General features: G+C 43.5%; 1 protein-coding gene and 1 long non-coding RNA gene across 3 annotated transcripts in view; one reads left to right on the forward strand and one right to left on the reverse strand.

The window, feature by feature from the left end:
* The window catches only part of LOC121072133, a 43,050-nt gene that overhangs the window by 6,957 nt on the left and 13,798 nt on the right, over window positions 1-22,295 (forward strand). The window lies entirely within an intron of this gene.
* Window positions 1,702-20,382, reverse strand: MYL1 (myosin light chain 1). Of its 2 annotated transcripts, none has more exons than XM_040561419.1 (7): window positions 20,110-20,382; window positions 9,024-9,051; window positions 5,736-5,879; window positions 4,001-4,174; window positions 3,429-3,506; window positions 2,858-2,910; window positions 1,702-2,020 (listed from the first exon to the last, which is right to left on the reverse strand). In XM_040561419.1, the coding sequence occupies exons 1-6, from the start codon at window positions 20,239-20,241 to the stop codon at window positions 2,882-2,884; spliced, it is 585 nt and encodes a 194-aa protein (XP_040417353.1). In that variant the 5' UTR covers window positions 20,242-20,382; the 3' UTR covers window positions 1,702-2,020; window positions 2,858-2,881. The 2 variants fall into 2 exon arrangements, with proteins under 2 accessions (XP_040417353.1, XP_040417354.1); XM_040561420.1 differs by lacking the exons at window positions 9,024-9,051; window positions 20,110-20,382 and adding exons at window positions 9,300-9,324; window positions 10,111-10,207.

A 22,295-nucleotide genomic window follows, 5' to 3' on the forward strand; every position in this document is an offset into this window, starting at 1 on the left:
CTGCCAAAACTCTATCATAAAAATCCATTCCTTGTGTAGCTCAATGAAATACCTTAACACTCAGACTGTTTAGTGGGAAAGGAGTATTCTCTTTATTTTCATCTGTTTTATCTGAAAATTATTTCTGCTCTGATCTTACTGTAGTGGAGTAATGTAGGTGACATTGTCTTGATTGCTTGCAATTAGAGTTCAGAGAAATACTGTCAAGCTGGTTATGTCTCATAACATGGGACTGTTTTAAAAATATGGAATGTTTTTTTTAAATGGGTGGCTTAATCCAGCCTATTTCTCCACAAATGAAAAGTCATCCCATTCTGCTACTAGTCTGGGGTTGGGCCCCAAGTATCCGAAAAGTTAAATGAACTTGCAATTCAGAGTGGAATGAATGATGGGAATTCTGGTTCTTCAGGCCGTGTCCAACCCTGGACTGGGCTGGCTATGTGACTGCATGTTGGGGTAGTGTAGCAGGGAAGCATCAGAAGGAGACTGACAGTGTAAATGGTGAAGTGTTGTTTTGTTTTTTATTTGCTTTCCCAGCAATTGAGATCTACGGTTTTCTTGGAAGGAGGAACCATACAGGACATGTGTGTATGCAATATGTTCAAAAACAGAAGGGTGTCCAGCAGTCCCTTGAGAAACATCCTTCAGGCTGAGGCCCTATAAATAGTTTGGTTAATGCATCTCATGCCTTTTTCCTTACCTTTTTAGGACAGGCTAAGCAACCACCTCCTTTTTTTTTTTTTCCTTTCTATCAAGGGTTTTTCCCACTGTGCACGAAGCAACCACCTGTAAACTACCTGTTGGCATAGGTCTCTGGGCAGGGCTTATCTCTGGGTCTCTCTTGGCCCCATCTGCCAGCATGTTGAGGGTTTAAGTGGGAGACTTTTTTTGGGAAGCCTTGGAAAAGATGCAGCTGCTGCTTCACTGGTTGTGCTGTGGCTTATTCTCATGCCAGCTGCCCTTGCAGCACCTGTTGGCTCTTGAATTATGGTTCTTGGGTAACTTAATAAGGCTAAGCTGGATTTTTATAGAACAAGCTGATCCTCAGAAAGGAGGGTAAGGCAGTTTTGGGAACACTCAAGGAAAGGAGCAAGGAGCTATGCTTAGGGCGGGGAGGTGTGGGTAACAATACAGCCCTGAGAGCTGGTTACTCCCATGGTTATTGGGCTCCCCAGGCCTGGGGGGTTACAGCCATGGGGTTGGTTCCCCCCAGTACACAACCTGTATGGGCGGCTGCTGTTCCACTTGTCCATAAGACTACAAATACCACAGGTAGCTAGGATCCCTTCCAAATTGTGGTGTGGACCCGCTGTCATAGTATTAAGGAGGAGATTTTGCCAGGAAGGGTGGCTCTGCATGGCTCCCCGATTTAGGGTCACCATGGTTGGTCTTGCCTGGGGTCTCAGGGCAGATGCTACCCCAGGAGCTGTTCTGATGCCAGCTAGCAGGTGTCCTTCTCCCCAAAACATTCAAGTGCTGATGTAGGTGGTGGCTCCCTAATTGTTCCTTCTGCCAGTTCCCCAAGAAAACCCTTTTCATCCAAACTAAGTAGAGTGACCTCTGGAAAAAGTTTAAATATGTTCTTTCATAAAACTTTATTTTGTGGAATACAATATACAGAAATAAATTAAGTGCTGAGTTCTGCTTTGAGTAGGTTTGAACTACTTTAGGTGGGGAAAAAAAGACTTTATAGCCTCAAAGTGACCACAGGGTTTTATTGATGCTTTATTTTTCCAATGGATTACATTGTTTCATGGGAAGCAACATGGAAAGAGATGCTTGGGATGGATGAATGCTGGATGGTAGCAGTTTTTCCATGTAGCTTGCCTTGATGAAAGTTCAGTTTTTGGAAGTGTAGTGACCCAGAGGCAATACCTATGGATGCACTGGTAGAAATTAGTGGGCTTAGAGGCACATCGTCCGGTCCTCTGCAGTTTCCGTGTTGATGGTGCCTGCCAAAGCACGAATTTCACTCAGGCAGATCTTAGGTGCCATCTGGTCTTTCCAAATTTGACTTGTTCTAGGAAGGAATGAGAGAGTTGAACTTGAAGTCACCTTTGGCTGAAAAAACACTTGCAAAATAACAAACTGAGCCCTTGATTTCTATCTTGAGGTGTCTGTTTCATATGAAAGTTGAGACTGTCTTTCCCAGGATAGAATAACAGTCCAAAGGAGCCCATAGACCCACAGTATTTGTTTTTGCACTTTAAAGAGAGCTGCTGGCCTTTTCTGTTGACAAAAGAGAATCGTGTCAAGGTTATGGGGTTTTTCCCTCTGTTTGTAAAAATACTGCTAAATGCTCGAATACTTCTGAAGCCTTCTTTTGGCTATTGATCATGACTTAAAATACTTTTTTCAGGTGATTACTTCATTTTATTTGAAGAGCTGTTGTAGTTCACAACTGTATTAAGGCTACTCTCTACAGTAATCTATATATTATAAGGTGTTGCTTAGACGTTTTTTTTTAAACAAAAGTTCTCTGTGATTATAGGATAAATGTCTTAAGCTGTCAATTTGCACAGCGTAAACTCTAATTTTGTATGACAACAGAAATCTAAGATGATATTTAAGCTTGTGTTTTTGATCATGGGTAAACTGAATGTTTTTTCATGGTACAGATATTTGAAAAAACGCACTGAACACTGCCTCAGTTTCCAGCCAGTTGTGGAGCTGGGATTAAGGCCCAGGAATCTGCTCTCCTGTTTTCTTTGCTCTTGGAAAACCGTTTAATTTTATTGTATCATTGGGGAGATGGTGTCATGTTGATTTCATAACCTGTGCCTATTACCATGGACTTGTAGGAGCCTTTAAGCATAGCAAAGAGACAAGGTTAAGACGGCAAATGAGAAGAACCTACCATTTGATATCTGGGGATGTCCACTTAGACAGACAAGATGTGCTTTACAAATGCTGTGGAAAAATACGAATGTGGTGGTTAGAAGGAGCAGTAAATACTAATTTGGGAAATACTCTTAAAAGCAAGAGCTGTTCAGGAGCTGATGGTGTCGAAAAGACACTTCTGATCGGATTTGATTTGGTAATGTGATAGAAAGCTTGAAGAATTTAATATTGTACAAACCATATTCTCTTTCTGCCTGGGTGTGATGAGACAAATGACAAACTGAGCTCTTTGCCAAAGCCATTTGCAGTGGGTTAGTTTACTTCCCCCCACTAAAGCTCTTCTACAGAAAGTCAGAGTCTAGAGACCCAGGGCTGACAGCAGTAGACTCTGCTGTGACCAAAGCTAGCCTTTTCAGCAGTGTGACTGCAGGCTAAGTGTGTTGCAATGCTTGTTTTCATGCATAAACCTTTCAGCATAACTCAGCTGTAGCTCTGTCGAACTGATTTGCTGGAGAAGTTAAAAGCCAAGTGCAATGAGACTCAGCACTGAAATGTAGGACAAGAGGGTGGTGAACCCCCACACCTACCCTCGTAGTTGATGCAGCCATTGGAGTCTTCCTGACCTTTCATCAGTTCATCTACTTCCTCTTCTGTCATCTTCTCGCCTGGAGAACAGATACATCCTGGTTAATTCTTACACAGACACATGATGCTGGATCCTACAGCTCTTCCAAATGTTTCCTTTGTTTTCTGGGTTATTAACAAAGGCCTACAGCTGAACTGAGATTTATTCATTTTAACTTTCTTTAGAAGTTCTGTACATGCACATAGAAATAACTACAATTGCTGTGTCTACAGAGTGAAGAAACTACACAGCAAATCCTCTTTGTGCGCTTTACTTCACTGAAGTTTACAGCCTGTTCTCTCTATCACTCAAGAGGGACTCCTAGTACCTGGTTTGAGTTTAGAAGTAATAAAGCCTTTCTTTTAAGCTTTCTATTGTGTTTTATATCACCTTTCCCTTTGGATTCCCAGGTCAGAAACCCAGTCTTGTCTGGCCTTGTAGCTTCTTGTCTCTCCAAGCTAGTTAGAACATCTTTCCTTTCTCTCATGCCTTCAAACAACAACAATTTAATGTTCAGAGGTGATAATCCCTTACCCAGCGTAGCCAGTACGTGACGGAGTTCAGCCCCCATGACTGTGCCATTGCCTTCCTTGTCGAAAACACGCAGACCTTCAACGAAGTCTTCATAGGTACCCTGGTCCTTGTTGTTAGCAGCTGCTTGCAGCATGGGCAGGAACTCTTCAAAAGTAATTTTCTTGGCATTCAGCTCTGGAAAGACAGCACCAGTTGCTATGCTACTACACACTTCAATGTATGTTCACTTGGGATATTCACCACCGCATGCAGGGAAGCCTCCCACCTCACTTGCACGTCTCTTTCTCCAGCTTACTCCAGCCTTTCCCATGGGATTTGGCATGGAATCTGGCTTCCCTCTTACCATGGGAGTTAATTTTCACATCCATATGTTTTTTCACATACTTGCTCCTGCCTTCTTTTCACACGGTTTTATAAGTTTACACGTGTTTTTTTCAGAAATGAAACTTGCTGTGTGAGTTGATCTTTGAAAAGCTTTTGATGGGTGGGAGCTACAGAATATGGTAAAATGGATCTTGAACCCCAAGCAGTGGGGAAAGACAAGAGTGGGATGTTGAGACTTAGGCAAGCCCCTGGGGTTGCCAACATCATGTTACTGACCTCTTTGGGTTCTCTTGGATGTGGAAGCAGAGGCTATTAGCAAAAGAATAAGCTAATTAAGAATAAGAATGTCCAGAGGAATATGAATATTCCACATATTCAGTATGGACACTGAAGGTCTTACAAGCTTAGTGCATCTAGCCCCTTTCTTTCTGTGAGCCAGAAGCTGTGGTTTCCAGTGAGGCCTTCCCCATGTGGTTTTTATTAGAGCAATGCTGCCAGAAGGATCACTTTTTTTTTCTTACCTGTATCTTTGCAAAGAGCAGTTTTCATTTGGGCAGGAATGAAATATAATAGATGGAAACATAAGAGATTTTTGAATGTAGAGTTGTTACTGAAAGTATTTTGCTACCCAACTACATAAAAACCCCTGACAGTTATGGCTCTAGTCACTTAAAGCACCTTGATGGTCTCACCTCAGTGTCAGTCCTCTGCTTAGTGCTCCCACTGGTGCTAATACTGAACTCAGGACTTCTGAGTCGTTCCTTAGAGCCTCTTTTGCCAAATGTGAGGGTTTGGATATGATTTAGCCCATGTTAATATGCGACTGCTTCAGTGAACTCAGGGATGTCCCATACCTAAGCTCTTGTTAAAAGATTACCATAGTACTTACTACTTTTATTTCTAAAAGGGGGAGGAAAGGAAATAGAAAGTGGCAGCTAGTAAAAGGCCACTAACAGACATCCAGCCTACACCTAATATATCTAGGCTTGTACCAGTTTTAAGCAGACCACCCCATTCAGCTGAAATATACACACGGGCTGCCAGTCTTGGGGCATGTCTTGGCTAATGCAAGGGACTGCTGCTAGAAATAGCCCCAGCTGAGGAGCAGGGGTCTGGGACACAGATAGACTGTGAGCAGTTATGAGTGGATGCTAGATGTACACCAAGCTGACAACAACGTGATCTTAGAAGAGACTTCCCTGTAGCCTAAGGAGATGGCTTTCCTTCTTCTGAGCACTGTAGTCTCTGCTACCACTGTCCCCTTCAAAAGGAACTGGTGAAATTCCATGTGTTCCTGCTTGAGATCCCACCTGACTTCCCTATTGGAGCAAAAAATCTTCTCCCTCCTACTGTGCCTAATTACAGTTCCTCAGTTTGAAAAAGGGCCTGTAAGAGACTGCAGGGCACTCACCCTCTTTGCTGGGGTTGCCCAGGATCTTATTGATCTCAGCATTTGTGGGGTTCTGCCCCAGTGCCCGGATGATGTCACCGACCTGGCTCAGGGTGATCTTGGCATCACCAGTCCTGTCAAAGAGGAGGAAGGCCTCCTTGAAGTCTGCAAGGGAAGAACAGTGGTTAAGTCAAGCCAGACAGCTCTGCGTTGACAAGTTGTATGGACAAAGATGTGGACCTGTTGTCTCCTGGCACCATTCCACCGACTCCCAGGGAGTTAGCAGGGAAATCTTTGACCCATGGTCCCAAGAAAAACTCTTCCCCTCTGACATTTTGGTTTCACTATTTTTAAACTTTTATATCTACCTTTTGTAGCTTTCCTGGCTTTAATAACTATCAGTAGCTTTGTGATTGACCCTGTAGTTATTTCAAGCACAGAGGGAGATAAGCTTTCTACAGACTTTGCCATTCAAGAACAGGTTTCTTTACAGCATATGGTAGTAGAAGGTAAAAATGTTATTGAATAATCCACTCCATTTTATCGTGCCCAAGGACTGGGACTCTTCTGCCAAAGCACATAGGAGTGGAAAACATCTGCCTGCTTCTATTGGTCCTGCCTGCAATTCCAGCATCTCAACCACACAGTACTAATGGGAAACTTGAAGGTAGATTTCAAATGCTGCTACTCTTGCTTTTCCTTAAAGCTGCCTTACAGTGACACTTCTACTTTATTCCCTCTCCTGTCTGTCCCCGCTTCTTACAGATGGGTGAATGTCCAGCTTTTTCCAGTGGCAACACTTTTGTGTTGCTTTATTCTGGCACGTTCCCAGTGCATACAACTTTGAGACTTTTGCTTCTTTCAGTGCTGCTTTCAGTTCAATTATCTCCCCCTTGCTTCTGACAAAGGACTTTGGGGTATTGACACTTGTCCTATACAAATCAGTGCAAGCAGTTGCCATCAACACATCGCCTGTCTTCATTTTCTGCTACAAAACTCCATGTTAATCATCTTACTGTATTCTTCAAGCCTTTTAAGCTGTTTATTTCAATGAGTAAAGATATCTTAAGCCTATGACTTGTTCTTTTTTTATCTAAAAGGCCATCTTCAAACCTCATATGTCCAGGGCATTTTGGTCTGTGCTGTTGTATTGATCTTTTCCTGCACTGCAGTGTCTAATAGTGCTGTGTTTTAACTTTGAGTAAAGCAGATGAATGCCCTTCTCTCGGCTGTGATGCTCTCCCAGCAGCTAGGGAGAGCCTTTGTGTCCTGCAGTGCCTGTGGGTGGAATGTCCATTGTGCCTCAGGGCAGATTTAGAAGCAATAAACCACATCAAGTCATGTCCTCATTCATCTTATGCTGGGGACGTGTGATACAGAGGTACTTAGGTTCTTGCTCTAGCCGTCCATACACTGCGTTAGTGGAGGAGTTGCTGGCACCCAGTAAAACTGCTGATACAGGATGTCAGCCTGCTAGGCTGTAATCTAATACATCTGAAACTAATCTTCTTACTGTTTGATGTGTGAGACCTATAACCCTTCACTGCTAACCCTCTCCCCTTACAGCTTTTATTGCAGACGATGAAATCAAGGCCTTCTGGATCTGTGTAGAGCTTCCCCTTACAATATCCCAGCTTCATATCAGCCCCTGCTCTAGCAGACGAGGTCGATGGAGCTGTGCTGATTTATACCATACAATCAGATCTTCCATCTGGTGCATGCATGACATTTAGCCAGAGCAAGATATAAAACAGTTTCAGTGTGTTATTAGCAAAGTCAGCGGGAGAGTTTCTCTTTCTTTGTAAATCCCATGGAGGTTTATGTTCATTGGGCTCTGAACACAGCTCCTCAGCTCAGAAAAAAAAATTTTACTTTTGTCTCAAGCATGCACTTCACTGCAGTATCTATTTTTTATTTTTTTTAATAGCCAGTCTGAGTTTATACCTCTGGAATAAGCAAATCTAAAATTCCTCTCTAAGGGGGGCAATGCCCAGCAGCTAGTGTGGATGGAAATAGCTACTGAGGGTGGGACATCTCTATTCCAGGGAAATCCTCCTTCTCTCAAGTGGTTATTAATTGCTACTCTGCTTGCTTTAATAAAATGTAATAGCATTAGATACAGCATATGAAGGGAAGCTGGAAAAAAAAAATCTTTGTTGTATGTGCCAATAGTTTTGAATTGATGACATTTCTCTATTAAACCCTCTCTACCCTTCTGTAAAATTTTCAGAATTACAAAGTAAGGAAGAGTTAATTTCCTTTGTGACCAGGACTGTTTGGACTGCCAGAAGAAGGTTTCTGTGCCTACTTGATGAACGGTACCTCTCCCTGTTGATTTTGATGGTGTAACCCAGAGAAGACATGTTCAGGAAGTTTAGAGCTCTCTTAAGAGCTACTTCAAGCTGTTCCTCTTCCTCTAGATTTCTAGTAAATCCCTGTATCTTCTTTTCTAAATACGTTGTTCACAGTGAGGTCTGCTATACTTGATATGGAATTTTTGACGTTGTCTTTAAAAAGTACATTATTTAATATAACCCAACTGCATCTTTTAAGGTATTTAAAACACTTCAGCTTAAATTTCCAGGGCTTCAGGGGGGACTGCTCATGTCAGGATTTTTTTTATCAGCATGTCTAATAGATTGAAAAAAACATTTGCAACTTGGTGCTCAACAAATCCCCAGCAGGAAATACAGCAAGGTCCTTGAGAATTGCAGCATAATATCCAGCCTATTACATTATATGCAACAATTTACACAAGTCGCTTATTTGCCAAACATTCCCATGCTTCATAAATATATTTACAATAAAACAGCCTCTCTGCTTCCCCTTCCATAGCATCTCTCAGCAAAAGTGACAAGTGGGCCGTTGGCAGAATCCCCTACTTCTGTTCATATAAAGTCACAGCTAAAGTAAATTTTCAACTCACTTTCTCCTGTTGTATTTCATCTGCCTCTTTCACTCATGGCTTATAAATAAAGACCACTTTTCAGCATCCTTTTGAACAGCCAGCACAGCTGAAAAATGTCCAGCAGGTAGAGCTGGTAACACCACAGTATCTCCACTCAAACAAGCTCAAACTTCTCAGCTTGGGTTGGGGTTGCACAGTAAGCACATGGATAAATTGCATGTAAATCTGACGCCATGTTCCTGTTCAGTTTAAGTCAGCACAGTTTTTCTGAAGTCAAGTGTGTGGTGACTTGTGCTGGCCAAAGTCCTAGCTCATCTTTTGGTAAAGGTTAAACGTTCAAGCCTGTAGCTCCTCTCTGAACTCACATACATGTAAAACACATTGGCTGTCTTGTAACTTACCATCCTGTTGCTCCTTGGAGAACTCGATCTGTTGGAAGGAAATCAATCACAAAAAATAGCTTAGGAAGGGGGGGCTGGGGGAGAACCTGCTTGTTTTCTAAAGCATCCAGCTCAATCCATGAGTATCTTCCAAAACAGCAAAAATATGGCCTGTCAGATGCGCAGAAGTAATGCAGATAGCAAAAGTGCTGTTAAGACTGGTGAATACTTAGCATTCAGTAGCCATTATGTTCCCCCTCCTGCTCCCTGGTAAAGTTTAATTTTTGTTTCACTTACCATTAATTTGGTCAGGAGTGAAGGACTGCAGTTGGGAAGAGAGAGAGAAAAAAAAGAGACAGCTAGTACTGCTGAAAATGCACTGAGAGAAAGCAAATAGCACAAGGTAGCTGAGTGGTCTCACTTCTGTCTTGCCTAATTAGGCCTTGGCAACCTAAACTGGCAACCTAAACTAGCAACCTGCCTTATAAAAATGAATCACCAGGTCTATTTTTAAAGGTTTTGTTAAAATCTGCATCCCGGGGAAAGCCAAGGTTGTGGCTAGAAGCAATAACAATCTAAAGTCTCTTAACTAACATATAAGTTGTTAATGTACCATCAGGTCACTTACAGTTTTAGTGTAGACCTGCTTTATTATGACCATTTGAAGTAATATAGCTTAACAAGCAGCTTTTTATATGTTAACAAAGAAAATAAACCGTGCCCTTAAAGTTTGTTTCCAATTAGCTTTTGACAGTACATTGTTTCATAAAGTATTAAACTATGATACTTTCTTATATCAAAAATATTACTATTTTCCTTTGCCACTTTTGCATTAGATTAAAAAAAATGCTTATAGCACCAGCAAACTGTAACCCTTCTGTCTGAAGCTGCAGGAGCCACACGTCTACCACTGCCTGGAGCAGAACTTGAGGCTGACTGGAAAGCCCCCCACAGTCCTTTAGGCTTGAGGAGGAAAATCAAGCAAACCTAAGCTGTCGTCTTTTGGTCTATCTTCCCCACTTAGAACTAAATTGAGCGAGAAGCTGGATTTAATCATGTAAAATACACTGGCTTGCTGCTAACTATTTTAGCTTTCCAGTGGACCCACCATGATTGAAAGTTGGAAAAGTAGAGCGGCGGACGGGCAGGAGGGATTAGCTGAGATGTCTCTGAGAGTGGTCCTGCTTTCTTGGCCTTTCTTCCTCTTATTTATCTGGTGGCGCTGACGGCATTGCCTGGATTAGGTGTCAGAAGGAAGCTGCCCCTCCCCTCGGTGAGTTCTTTAGCTTTCTTAGGGCAAAGTGACAGGAGGCTCCGTGCCTCAATGGGCATCTTACAACAGCTATTTTTAGGAGGCTGGAGAGGGACAGGGGAGTAGCAAGCAGTAAGTTTGAATCATGTCAGCAATTTCTGGGTCCGGACCGTCAAGTGGGGATATTCCCTGTCCAAGCCTACCAAGAGTTCCCTTTAGGGAAGGCTCCTATTTTTCCAATAAGCTATACAGTTAGCAACTGAGGAGCACTTGGGGCAAGAGGTGCAACATTTTTGCCCAGCTGGCTGTTTTTCCATGTAGCCTGCAGGTTGCATGTTAGGTGTAGCTGGATGGCGTGCTTTGGGCTTGTTTCAAAGCCCATGAAACCACTCATATTCCTTGTACCTTCGCTGGGCTGTTCTCGATCCCTTTTTTGGATAATATGGTGCTCTGCATTAGATGAGTGGCGTTGCTGCTTGTCTGTTTGGTGCAATCCAGGTATTGGCACTGAGCGGAAGATTCACCTGCTGAAGTGCCCCCCTGAAGGTCTTCCTCTGATGGTTGTGTTTTCCAAATTTTGGATGATTCTAAGGGAAAAATTATGCAAGTGTCTTGGACCCAGCTATATTATTACTAGGTTTGCAGCTGATGTGCAAGTACCTTGCAGGGCAGTGGGACACTTAGGATACCCTCCTTCTAGTGTTTGGGTTAGGATACTAGCGTGCCAGCTTCAGAGCTCACTGGTGTGGCAAGGAGAGCAGCTGCTGGGGTCAGAATTGGAGAGGTTTTTGTTATACAGGCATGTGGAAGAAGCCGTGATGGAAGCAAGGGCCTCCAGAAAGCTTTGGGTATTGGAAGGGTGACTATTCATGGTGGGGAAAGGCAGCACTTGCTTTTCGGGTTGCAGACGGTGTCCTGTTGGGACTACAAGTGGAGAGTTTCAGGATAGGTTTGAGGAAGGAGGTGCTGCAGTTTCTTCAGTAGCAAAGACCAATTCCTATTATGTACCATCTCCTAAGCCTACATCACAATCTCCAAACAGGTGCTACGAGTGGTAAAAGAGGGAGAAAAACTGCTTCAAACCTTGCTCCCTGTCACCTCAAATGGGTAAGAAGGGTCATGAAGCTGGGGTGGAAATGGTTTTGACAGCAACAGACTCCATGTTACAAACACATCCCCTCTATAATTTTTTTTTCCTTTGCTGTGCACTCGCCGCTCTTTTTCTAATGATAAAATGTGATTAGTAAGAAACTTTCTGCTGTAGTTCACTTAGTTACCCTGAAGATAAGCATAACCTTTTTGAATATTTGGCGTTTTTCAGTATGTTGAGTGGTCTGAAAAAAATAATCCAATCCAAGCAGACTGTTAACATTTTTAAAAAACCAAACAATCAAAATAAATCAAAATATTTAGTTAGATTTGAGACTTTAACCTCCTACTTCCCCTCTTAAAAACTAAAGATACAACCGCAAAGAAGTTTTCAAGCTAGTCATTTTAGTTGGAAAACACTGTGTCCAAACAGATTATTGTTTGCATTTTTGGGGAATATGTGGAACACATACTGAGCATGAAAAATGCTCTGCTGCCAGTTCTTCACTTTTGATTCCTCTGCTATTTGTATCTGCTACTATTATCATGTGGGAGCAGAACCATATTCGGAACAGAGCATGGCTATGGGGCTGTGTAGGAAAGAGGTTTGATGTTTTTTGTCTGACTTATCCAACGTAGACTTAGCACAGTTCAGACCTCCTAATTAAATACTGCCTGGGGCTGGAGCACAGGCAGTGAGAAAGCTAATATGGATCTTGGCCATCAGTCCTCATGCATTAATAGAGAAGCTTTCTAAAGACTTTGGCAGAGCTGAAATGTTGCCTGGGTCAAAGCGGTGTGTTGCCTTTTGTGGAATTTTCCTCCTGCCCTCAGCCTCTCGCTGTCCAGTGCTGGCAACTAGAAAATGTTCCCCTGGAACATGATTGAATTTTGGTTCAAAGAAAACATTTCTTGATACCTTCACTTCCTGGTCAGCTCTATGGTTGGCTACAAAAAAACCTATCCCAAAACATGTTAGATGACAACCAGAAAATAATTGGGGCACATTTGTCTTGAATATAGAAAACTGATACCTGGATTAAGTATCTGGCTTGAATGGTTTATCAAGTGTGTATAAATGGAGAGGGGTCTCCATATAAGCCAACTGAACTCTTGACTGTATGAGACTTTGGCTCAGGTTTTAGATGGGGAAATACTTGTGCACCACATCAGCCCTTCATTTCATTACTTGTCAAATAAAAGTGTCCTAGACAGAATTTTGCTGGGGAGAAATTTTCTAGCATGGGCACATCACATACAATTGAATTAAGAATCACCCTGTTTTAAGCCTGTTGGGGGTTTTAAGCCTGTTTAAGGGTCTGTTGGGGGCTTAAAATGCTACTCGCTTTGAGTAAGTGCATCTATCAATGCCCTCAGTAAAGCAAATGCAACAATCATTCCTTTAAAAAAAATTGTCAAAGGTAAGACTTGCGATTCTGTAAGAAGCTTTCAAAAATTTCCCAAGCTAGAAAGGAAGATCTTCCAATGACGTAACCTTTGTTCTGCTGGAACGTGTTGTAAGATAGGGGAAAAACCAGGAGGAACTGGATTTCTCTAACTCGATTCAGCCCTTACTTATGGACTAAGTTATTATCCAGGAGGATACCTATACCAAGGAAAAGTGCTGTTTATTTTTCAGTTAATGCTTTTCCAGGTATAGCTTGTGACTGCCTTCTATTCCTCTCATTGCAAATTAGAAGTGTTTTGACCAGAACCTAGTTATGTAGGGTAGGGTGGACAGGGCTATATGCAACTCCTTATCACCAGATAAGCAGAAGACCCAATCCATCCAAACCTTCACTTCCAAATTCTTAGTAGTTCCTAAGTTTTCTCTCAAAAAATCACTGGTTCCTAGACCTCTGGTCCAGGTCTTCGTTGTGTGGTGCTGTTCTCACCAGTTTGGGCTGGTGGGCACAAGCAAGTACAGCTGTGCTGAGCCACAGTCACTTTGTGCTCGTTTTATGTGTCTGGGCAGGGTGAAAAGTCCCAGGAAAGGATGCTGCTGGAAGCTAAAGATGCTCCATCTGCTTGGTACCCTTTGGGTGAGTTACAGAGAAGAGAATCATTTTAGCTGGGATTTGATTAGAGAGCCCCCAGATAGTTCAAGGTGCTGTCTCCATAGAAGAGACTGAGAATTCATTGGATGTCTTGGAAAATCAGAGGGGGGAGTATCAGAGAGTCCCTGAGGATGCCTGTTATATGTTTAGCAGTTTATACAGGTCTTAAAGGATTTCCTTTAATTCTGGGTGGATATAGCTAGGATTGTGCCTACTGTAGTTCATGTAGTGTCTGCTCACCACTACTGCCTGCTCCTTGATTAATACAGATGCATGTATTTTCTAGCAGACATGACCGAGGGCAGGATTGCAGAGCTCTCAAACCCTGCTGGAAAGCAGGCAGTTGTTGTGCTGACCCTCACCCTGGTTCAGTAACTGGTGCAATCAATGCTGCAGATTTCATAGAGGCTGCTTCTCGTTTAAGTAAGAATCAGCAGCCTGATGGATTTAGCCTCATGTCTTTTAGAAGGCAAAGAAACGCTAAATGCAGGTTTTGAGAATGAAACTGCCTGAAAATATAATAGAAGAAAGAATAAAGATGAACACTGCTAATATATGGGAAAGAAACAAGATACTATGAGGTTTGGAAGAATAGTTCAAAATCTCTTAGTTTAATGGACTTAACACACATGAATTGGATTATTTTTTCCCTTTCCAAGTACTCTGGGTAACTTCCTGGTTTGCTGACTTTAGTTTGCAACTTTACAGTTAAGCAAAAACTTTTAGATGAACCTTGGCAGTTAATTAAATGTGCCCTTCTGAAATGCCTGGGAGTGAAATGTGCTGCAGCTGCTGATAATACAATTTTCCACAGATTGTATTGGCTTTATAGGGGAAAGGACACTCAGATGTGCTCATTTGTTAGCGTGTCCCTTTTCTAATTGCATTTAGTTTTGCATGAATGTGCCTCAGTGAGGGGATGTGCAAGGAAATGTGAGGCTCTGGAGCTCTGCTCTTCGAGGGATCCCTTGTTTTAACATGCCTCCCAGTGGCAGTGGTAGAGTATTAACATTATTTTAAACTCTTGCTACTTGACATTTAAATGCTATGCAGTAAAGCAGCCAGCTGAAAGCACTTTTTGGCAGTGGGTGTAAGATGTAATAAAGCCTCAAGGAACCAGGGGCAAATTTCTATTTTGTCTGTTTCATATCTCCTTACAGGCAACTTCTTTCTTTACTTGTCACTGGCTAAATTAGTCACCTTCTTCTTACCTTATGTAAGATAAACTCAAATATCGTGTTGCTATCTGTAATGATCTCTTGGGGTTTAAAACTGTTTTAGAAATACTGTTAGGTTCTTTCAGTTTATCTGGTGATGGGAGAAAGTCTGTACCATGTTAGCACTAGAAAGTACTCTAAGTGAGCTTTTGAGATGCTACTCTCTCTGTAATTTTCTCTGAATTCCATTGTTTCTACCAAATTTTGTCACTCTCCAGACCCTTCAAAGGCTATAGGTATCTTTTAAATACTGTCAAAGCTGTGAATTACTAAGAATTGGTCCTGTCAAAAATCATTGCTTTTCAAACCATTTTTCACTTTAGCAGATGTAAGAAAGTGTCTGCTAAAATATATGGGGAAACTTCTACTTCTGAGGGACTCCTTGCTTAGCGCTTTAGGAGGAAAAGGAGGAAACAAAAGGAGGCAAAGTTCTGAAAAATTTGTAAAGAAAACTTCCTGAGTGGTGGCTGGGGCTGCTCTGGAGTGGATCCCGAATGCTGCTGTGTCTCAGCAGTCAAAGTGATAGGAGGAAGCTGGCCTGGATGGTCAGGTAGGCACTTGCACATCTCTCCAGGCAAAGTCATATTTGTGTTCGTCTCTGTCCTGCCTGAAGGGCGCTTGGGACTGGTGACCTTGTCCAGCAGGTATGTCCGTCCTAAAGAATCTTTCTGGAGTCATCACTGGGGTTGGATCAGGCATAACCTAGAGGCCTGCGCCAAAAACTTCAGCCAAGAACCTGCCAGTTCCCAAGAAAGCCTTTAGTGCTATGAGCACAGCTCCTGCTAACCTTCCTGTTCTCACTGTGCTGGTTCACAAGGAGTTTGTCTGCAGTGTAGTCGCTCTGGGCACTTCAGCTGACATTTGCAGTCCTGCTTGCCCTCCAGCCCAGCAGCTTTCTGTCAGTGCATTTAGGGACATTACCTCTCTCTGGTTATATCCAACGCAATGCCTGTTCAGAGGTGACCTCCTTGAGTAGTAAATGTAATAAGAGTTAGGACATTTGAAGAAACTTTTTACAGCCTTAAGAGCTCCATATTTAAAAGCAAAACAATCACACAGGTTTGTTTTCTGTGCAGCAGGCTCCATCATGCATCACGCAGTTGCACAAGGCCTTAGCAAGTCTTTACTAGTGGATAGCTCTGAATTACTTTCCCCTGCGGATATAGGTAGCTTATCTGCAACAGGCCTTAGCATAATTGGTCCCTGTCCATGGAATTTCATCTTGAAAGCAGCAGTGTGGGAAGCCTCATGTACCAAACAAGTGTCACGTATACCATGGGTATTTGCAAGGACCCTCAGGTGTACCCTTTTAAGCAAAGGGCCTGGTGTAACACTGTGTGTTCAGGTCACTTTCTGCAGAGCAGGAGCCTACAAAGCACTGAGCTCAGCATCTCCGGATCCCAAAGCCTTATGGCCAATGCTGTGAGGCTGGGCTTGGTCCAATGACGTGTTGCATGTGCTGGGCAGGGCCCTTAGATTTCCAGTAAAAAAACAACAAAAGCACGCTCTTTGTGTTGGTGATATGGACAAAGTTGAACACAACAAACCCTCTCTACCTGCTTCTGATTTGGACAGTATGAAGTTTAGGCATTTCTCCCTGCCTCTGCTGCAAAACCCAACACATGAGAAATCCTCATCATAAGTGTCCCATAGTAGTGCTGTTCATCAGCTCAGAGTTTCTTGCTTAGGTGTGCATGGGAGAAAAAAGCTGACAAAACAAATGAGCTACCTTTTGTGAAAATGCCCTTTCTACAGTTTTAAGTAAAAAAAATAAAAAAATCCAGAGGTCTCTTACCATTTGGGTCATTTTGTTCATTTCTCTCTTAATTGTTGTTGGTTCCTGTTAAAGTCCAGTTGGTAACGCTCCATTGTGTCCATCACCCTGTTCTTCTCCTGTCAGTTATGATTTAACTATTGACCTGTGTACCTGACATTCAAGTCCCAGGATGCAAAAGTGATAAGGAAAATTGGAAATATAAATTAATGCTGGAAAGGTTTGTACAAGGTAACTTCTGAGTTTTGTTTTCTTGAGTAGGAGGAAAAAGGGTCTCTTAATTTTCCACACCAAAACAAATTCCTCCTCCTCCCAGTCTTTGCCTTGATTCCCTTCCTGTCCTGGTTACGGTGAGGTGAGGTGATAAAGGGCTGAGTTTAGATTTGAGTCTTTAGCAGTCTGGTATTCCTGTTACTCAGCACTGGAGTCAATAGGTGGTGCTCAAAAATAGAAAATCTTGTACTAGCTGCTAGGAAATCACCAAAGATTTGCTTTAATTTGGTTAATTTAGAGTGGAGGGGGGAGAAAGAACAGACAATATTGATGAGAGAGGGTGAAAGGCCTATCACTTCTGAGGATGCCAGATGATTTTGGGGTGCCTGCTTTTGCAAGAACCCAGCTTGAAACTTCATAAATAGGGCTGGCTTTCAAAGCATGCGCCCTAAGAGGCCCAAAACCATATTCCTTGAAGGCAGACCAAGCAGGGCATCCAAGGGGAGGGGTGCCCCCAAAAGAATCCCCCGTCATATTGCTAAACCTCGTTCTTGTTTGTTCTGGAGAATATTATCTCGGATGCCAATTGAAATGAAGTGCACTGCCAAATTTGGCTTAGTTAGCTGCTGTACCCTGATTAGGCAGCTCTACTCTTACCTGCTCCAGCTGTAAGAGACGGAAGGAGCTTGGGGGAACTTTTGTAAAAATTACGGAAGCTTTTCTGTGCATCTGCCTGTGCTGTGACTCCCCAGATTATCACCGGCCCCACAGCTTGGTGTTCCCAGGAATCCTTTGTTAGCAGCAAGCTGCAGTATGGCTGCTAATTCCCCTGGTGAGCACAGGGGAGTCTGTTTGGAAAGGGACTTGTTGGGAGGGCTGGAGGCTTTGACTGGTAGATCAGTGCAAAGAGCCCCAGGACTTGGATTGTTTACTGAGAGTCCTGGTCAGAAGCTTAGCTTTAAGTACTCTTTGGCTTCAGATTTTTGCTGGAAATGGTGCTCTGCTTTTTCTTGTGCTGATGCTTTCCTGGCCAAATGGAAGGATTCAGGATTAATTAATGCTAAAGAAGGGATTGAGCTAAAACTCAGAAAATGTGAATTTTGATTCCTGACTCTGCCACGTACATCTCCCAAGCAAATTGTTTAGAGGAGGATGCTATTTCCCATCACTGCCTGAGGTCTCAAAGAATGCAGGTGGGTAGCCCAGGGTGGCTGGTTGGGACCTCAGGAGGTTTTCCAGCCCCTGCTCCTGTTCCAAGGCTGTGTCAAAGGTGCTGTGGTTGTTCCTGGTGTCTTCCCAAAGAGCCAGCCCTGGAGGTGCCACGGTCTACCTGGGCAGCCCTGGCCTGCTGTGGAGGCTCAGGTAAGAGGGGAAGGGTGAGGACAGAGGGGACATGTCACCCTCACAGGCACCATGGGCTCCTACATCATCCTGTGGTGACTGCTGTGTGGTTGGGTGGACCCCTCACTGCCAGGGGACTCCGTCCCTCCTTGCAGTGCCTCGAGGCTTCCTGGCCCTTGCTTTGTGAGGTTAGGATGAAGAGCAGAGGGGATGCTCATAGAGGGATGTACAACGCTGACAAGCATGTGGGGCAGGGGCTGTGCCACCCAGCACATTGCAGGGCAGCCCTGCACCATCCATCATGCTGCTCATAGCTTTACTCATATGCAAATAAAAATGGTAATGCTTATATGCTTCTGCTAATGGTAAGAGAATAGTTTTGTCTTACTCAGCCCAGGTTTTTCTGCACTTCAGAGAGGAAGAACAGTGTCTGATGTTATCTTTCAAAAGAAAGAATTTAGGAAGGCTATCTTTTCTCAGTCCCAACATGAAAAACCCAGAGCGTTCTCTTGGCTACCTGTATATATATCCTGCTGTGACAGAGAGCTGTCTGGGTAAAGGAGTGGGTTGTACTGAACCACGGAGATGCCTCAGACTGCAGCCGGCCATTCTTCAGTGGGTAATATACTGTTAAGTCTATTTATGTAAAGATAGATTAGCTGGGGTCACTGGAGTTGAAAATTCTATTTTCTCCTAATGAACTGGACACAGAGAGCTATCAAATCATATTAAATTATTTAGTAGGTAATCTAGCTTGTGTTCCCCTTCATCTCTGGAGATGGGTGAAATGTGAGGTCTAATCTAATTTTCAGACGGTATTCTCAAAAACAGTTGGCTTTCTTTGTAGCCTTGACTAAGATCACTCTTAAATATTTCAGTGTCTTTTTCCACCCCCTCTTGCTCTTGGTTTTGCTTTGCCAGTGAGTTCAGCTTCAGTCTTATGAGAAACTATGTGCTCTTTCAGCAAGGGACTGGCTACTTGTGGTGAAAGATAAAACTTCAAGAAATTGTACAAAATGGGTCATAATCCTGGGACTGTATGGGTGACAGACTGTATGTACTAAGGTACCTGAAGCAGAGTTCATCATGAAATTAAAATGAGTAGGTCCTATTAGGAGACCTTGTACTCCTTCTTTTCTTCCTAGTAGGCATGATTCCTTATGCAGCATTCAGCAAACTGGTCCTGGGACCAATCAGCTTGTCAGGTAGGTGGAGAATAACTATGTATAGTCATGCCCAGAGAAGTGGGTCTGTCCCTTCGTCTCTTTAACTGCTTAACCTCCCTCTGCTCTTTCTAAATAGAGAATTTTCCTTTGAAGGAAATTTGAGGAATTCTCTTTCAAGGGTCAAGGCAGCAATTGGTGATGTCGGATGGCATGCAAAGTCTCGATTCAGTGCAAGTTCCAATGGATGTGCGGTCAAGGGAAACCTCTGCAAATCTTTTCTTGGTTACTTTCAATATGAAGCAAATTTCAAATTTTGAGCAAACATGAAAAGATGAGGGGAAATCACTTGAAATGCTTCTCTTCGTGGCTTTCTAGCTCATGGGTCTCTCTCAATGTTTTTTGTGCAAAGAGAATGAAAATAGATGAAATTGGCAAATCCTTTTCATCTTTGCTTTTAAAGATACGGAGTGCTGATCTCAGAACACATGGCCAAAGGGTTATCAGGTATTTGCAAAAATTTGGAAATAGATTTGAGGGGAAACTGCAAAATAACATCTGGTATTAGTACCATGCTATGGGAAAAAATTTCATTTCACGTTTCAGTAACCCTTTCCAGCTCTCATGCACTTAGGTCAGGGTTTTGGAGTTGAGGTTTTTTTTGGTGGAACTTTAAAATTCAGCTTTACAAAACAGGTCAGACTGATATTGTTTTGGTAAAAAGTTCTGAGGGCCACCTACAATATGTTTGAAATCACCAGGCTTCATTCTTGTGTTAAATCATGCGCCATGCCTCACATCCCTCCAGCTACTAAAACAACCAAAAGCTCAGGCAGATCAAGAAATCCATCACCGGGGGGGTTACTCATTCATTTCACCACAGTCCCCAAGCAGGAAACAAACACACGCAACGTTTCCCTGCTGGTTTCAGCAAGGACTCTGCTAACTTTCCCCTTTGGGAGCGCTCGGGGTCAGCGATCAGCACACGTTCATCCATTTACCTTGATGCTCTTGAGATCAATTGCTGGCTCTTTGGGTTTAGCGGGCGCCGGTGCCGGTGCTGGCGCGGGTGCGGGTGCTGGTGCTGGTGCTGCGGCTGCTGCTGGTTTCTTTACGTCCTTCTTTGGTGCCATTTTGTGTTGCTTAAACTTGAGAGTAAAGGTAACCCCCCAAAAAAGTTTAAAAACCCCTTAAAAGTGATTCCTGGGAGAGAAGCAGTGGTCAGAATGAGCTACAGCCTGTGCCCTGGGGGTGGACCCAATGTGCTAAAATCTAAAAGGGCATATATATATTTCACTTAGTGCCTTGTACAGTCCTGACACATGCAGCTGGATTGGACAGCTTGCTAATCGAGGGGGATGTCATTCCAGCTCGGGCTATAAATGGAATATAAGAGTTCAGGGCTTCATAAGATCAAGGGACCTCAGTGGCTTCCCCCCACCCCTCTTAAAAAAACCCAGCCACCTTCCCTGCATTTTTTTTTTGAATGTGTGGAAATTGGAGGGGATACATGACAAACGCAGCTTCAGATCTGCTGTTGACATTTGGACATGGGTTGAGCGATCCTTTTTTCTCATCAGAACTTCAGTTCTGCTGAAGTAATAAATATTCTCTCCTTCCCTCCCCTCCCCTTCTCCCCCATGCCTGCGTAGTGCTCCAGGAGGGTTTGTTTTCAAGCAGGAATTTTGACTTTCATGGCTGGGAAGATCATCAATTTCCAGCCTCGTTTGCCTCTCTCCCCAAAGCCCTGCACTCCTCCTCTGCTTCCTTCTTTTACAAGGAAGTGTTGATCAAGCAAAGGCTCTGGGTGTTTAAAAATAAAGCAGACAAATATGGAAAACACCGCAGTGCCTTCAACCAAGGCGTCTCTCCAAACCCTGGGCATTTCTCAGCTGCTCTGACTTCCTTTCTATCACATTAAGACCCTGTTTAAAATTGAGAATTGCTTCCTTTAATTTTTTCCTTTGATCTTTTTTTCCCGTTCCTTTGGATAAGCTGAGCCCACAATAGACTGGAGATCAGCTGGATGCTGTGTTTTCCCCCACAAAAGGTTTCCTTTTCATAAAGTAGTTATAATCAGAAACTAGCCGTCAGGCACAGGAGGCATTTCTGTTGTCACCTTGTTTGGTTGCCCATCCTTTGTCTGTTTCTTCTACTCCGCAGTCTCCTGATGGGCCTCCCTGCTCCCCGTGCTCTCCAGGTCTCGTTGGAAGATGCAGCTTTCAGCAGGAGGTGGCTTTGTTTTCACCAGGCTCTTCTCAGCACAACAAAGCAGCTTCTGACTTTCAAACCTGGTTTCTCTGGTCTGTATGGTTGAGATCTTCTGCAGAGAAATGCAGGGCTGCTCTTTACTCTTCCCTTGTCCAGCAGTGTCTCTTCCATTCACTGTTCAGCCTCCTGAGTGCGAGGCTTTTGGTGAGGACATTATTAGTTTTGTGAACTGTGCTCTGCAAGTGTTTAGAAATTCAGAGCTCAAAGGCCTTTGTGTGATGCTGTGGTCCTACACTGCACAAACCAAACTTTTGCAAAATCCACCAGCAGAAATGGATCCTGGAGATGTAACTTAGTTGGAAATCTGATTTTTTTTTTTTTTTTAATGCATCTCTACACCTATTAGAACCTTAATTGCAAAAAACAGTGACAGTCCAGTAATTTCTGCGGTCACCTGAGGTTTGCAATGAAATAATCCTGAAAGCCACCATCAAATATTTGCTAAACTAAGGAAGATAGGCTCCCAGAAATGAAGCATGAACTTACTGCTGGCTCTGCACGCTGTGGCCTAAGATGGGAGATGGCCACCAGAAAAGGAGACTGTGTGAGGAGCTGCCACAAAATAATTGTATATTGATCAGGTGGGAAGATGAACAAGCGCAAAGAAGGCAGTGGGTGGCAGGTCCTTATTTTATCAGCCAGGTTAAGGATTTGGATCCTGTCATGTTTCTTGGGACAGGGTGCCGTGGGTGAGCTTGGATGTGTCCCAAGGCATCCCTGGGAGCGCGTGTGGTGTGCCCCTGCCTGTCCCCAGGGAGCGAAGCCCCAGGCGACGTGGAGGAGATGTGTCCCTGTGCTCTGGGGCCAGGTGCCACAGCAGGAGGGCTCCTCCTGTGCTGTTAGCAGCTGCTTCCCGCCAGCACTCGAGCAAACCCCCAGCCTCACGCTTGCTGGGATTTGCCCAGATCCACTTCTA

Source organism: Cygnus olor, chromosome 6, assembly GCF_009769625.2.
Source record: "Cygnus olor isolate bCygOlo1 chromosome 6, bCygOlo1.pri.v2, whole genome shotgun sequence".
In the NCBI taxonomy this organism is placed as follows: Eukaryota; Metazoa; Chordata; class Aves; order Anseriformes; family Anatidae; genus Cygnus; species Cygnus olor.

Bases quoted from the DNA above. Each gene is read 5' to 3' on its own strand.
- MYL1 (XM_040561419.1), bottom strand. From the start codon at position 20,241: ATGGCACCAAAGAAGGACGTAAAGAAACCAGCAGCAGCCGCAGCACCA. The intron at 3,507-4,000 runs GTAAGGGATTAT...TCTGTTCTCCAG, and splicing joins TCACGTACTGGCTACGCTGG to GCGAGAAGATGACAGAAGAG. The intron at 2,911-3,428 runs GTAGGTGTGGGG...ATTTTTCCACAG, and splicing joins TGGCTGCATCAACTACGAGG to CATTTGTAAAGCACATCTTG.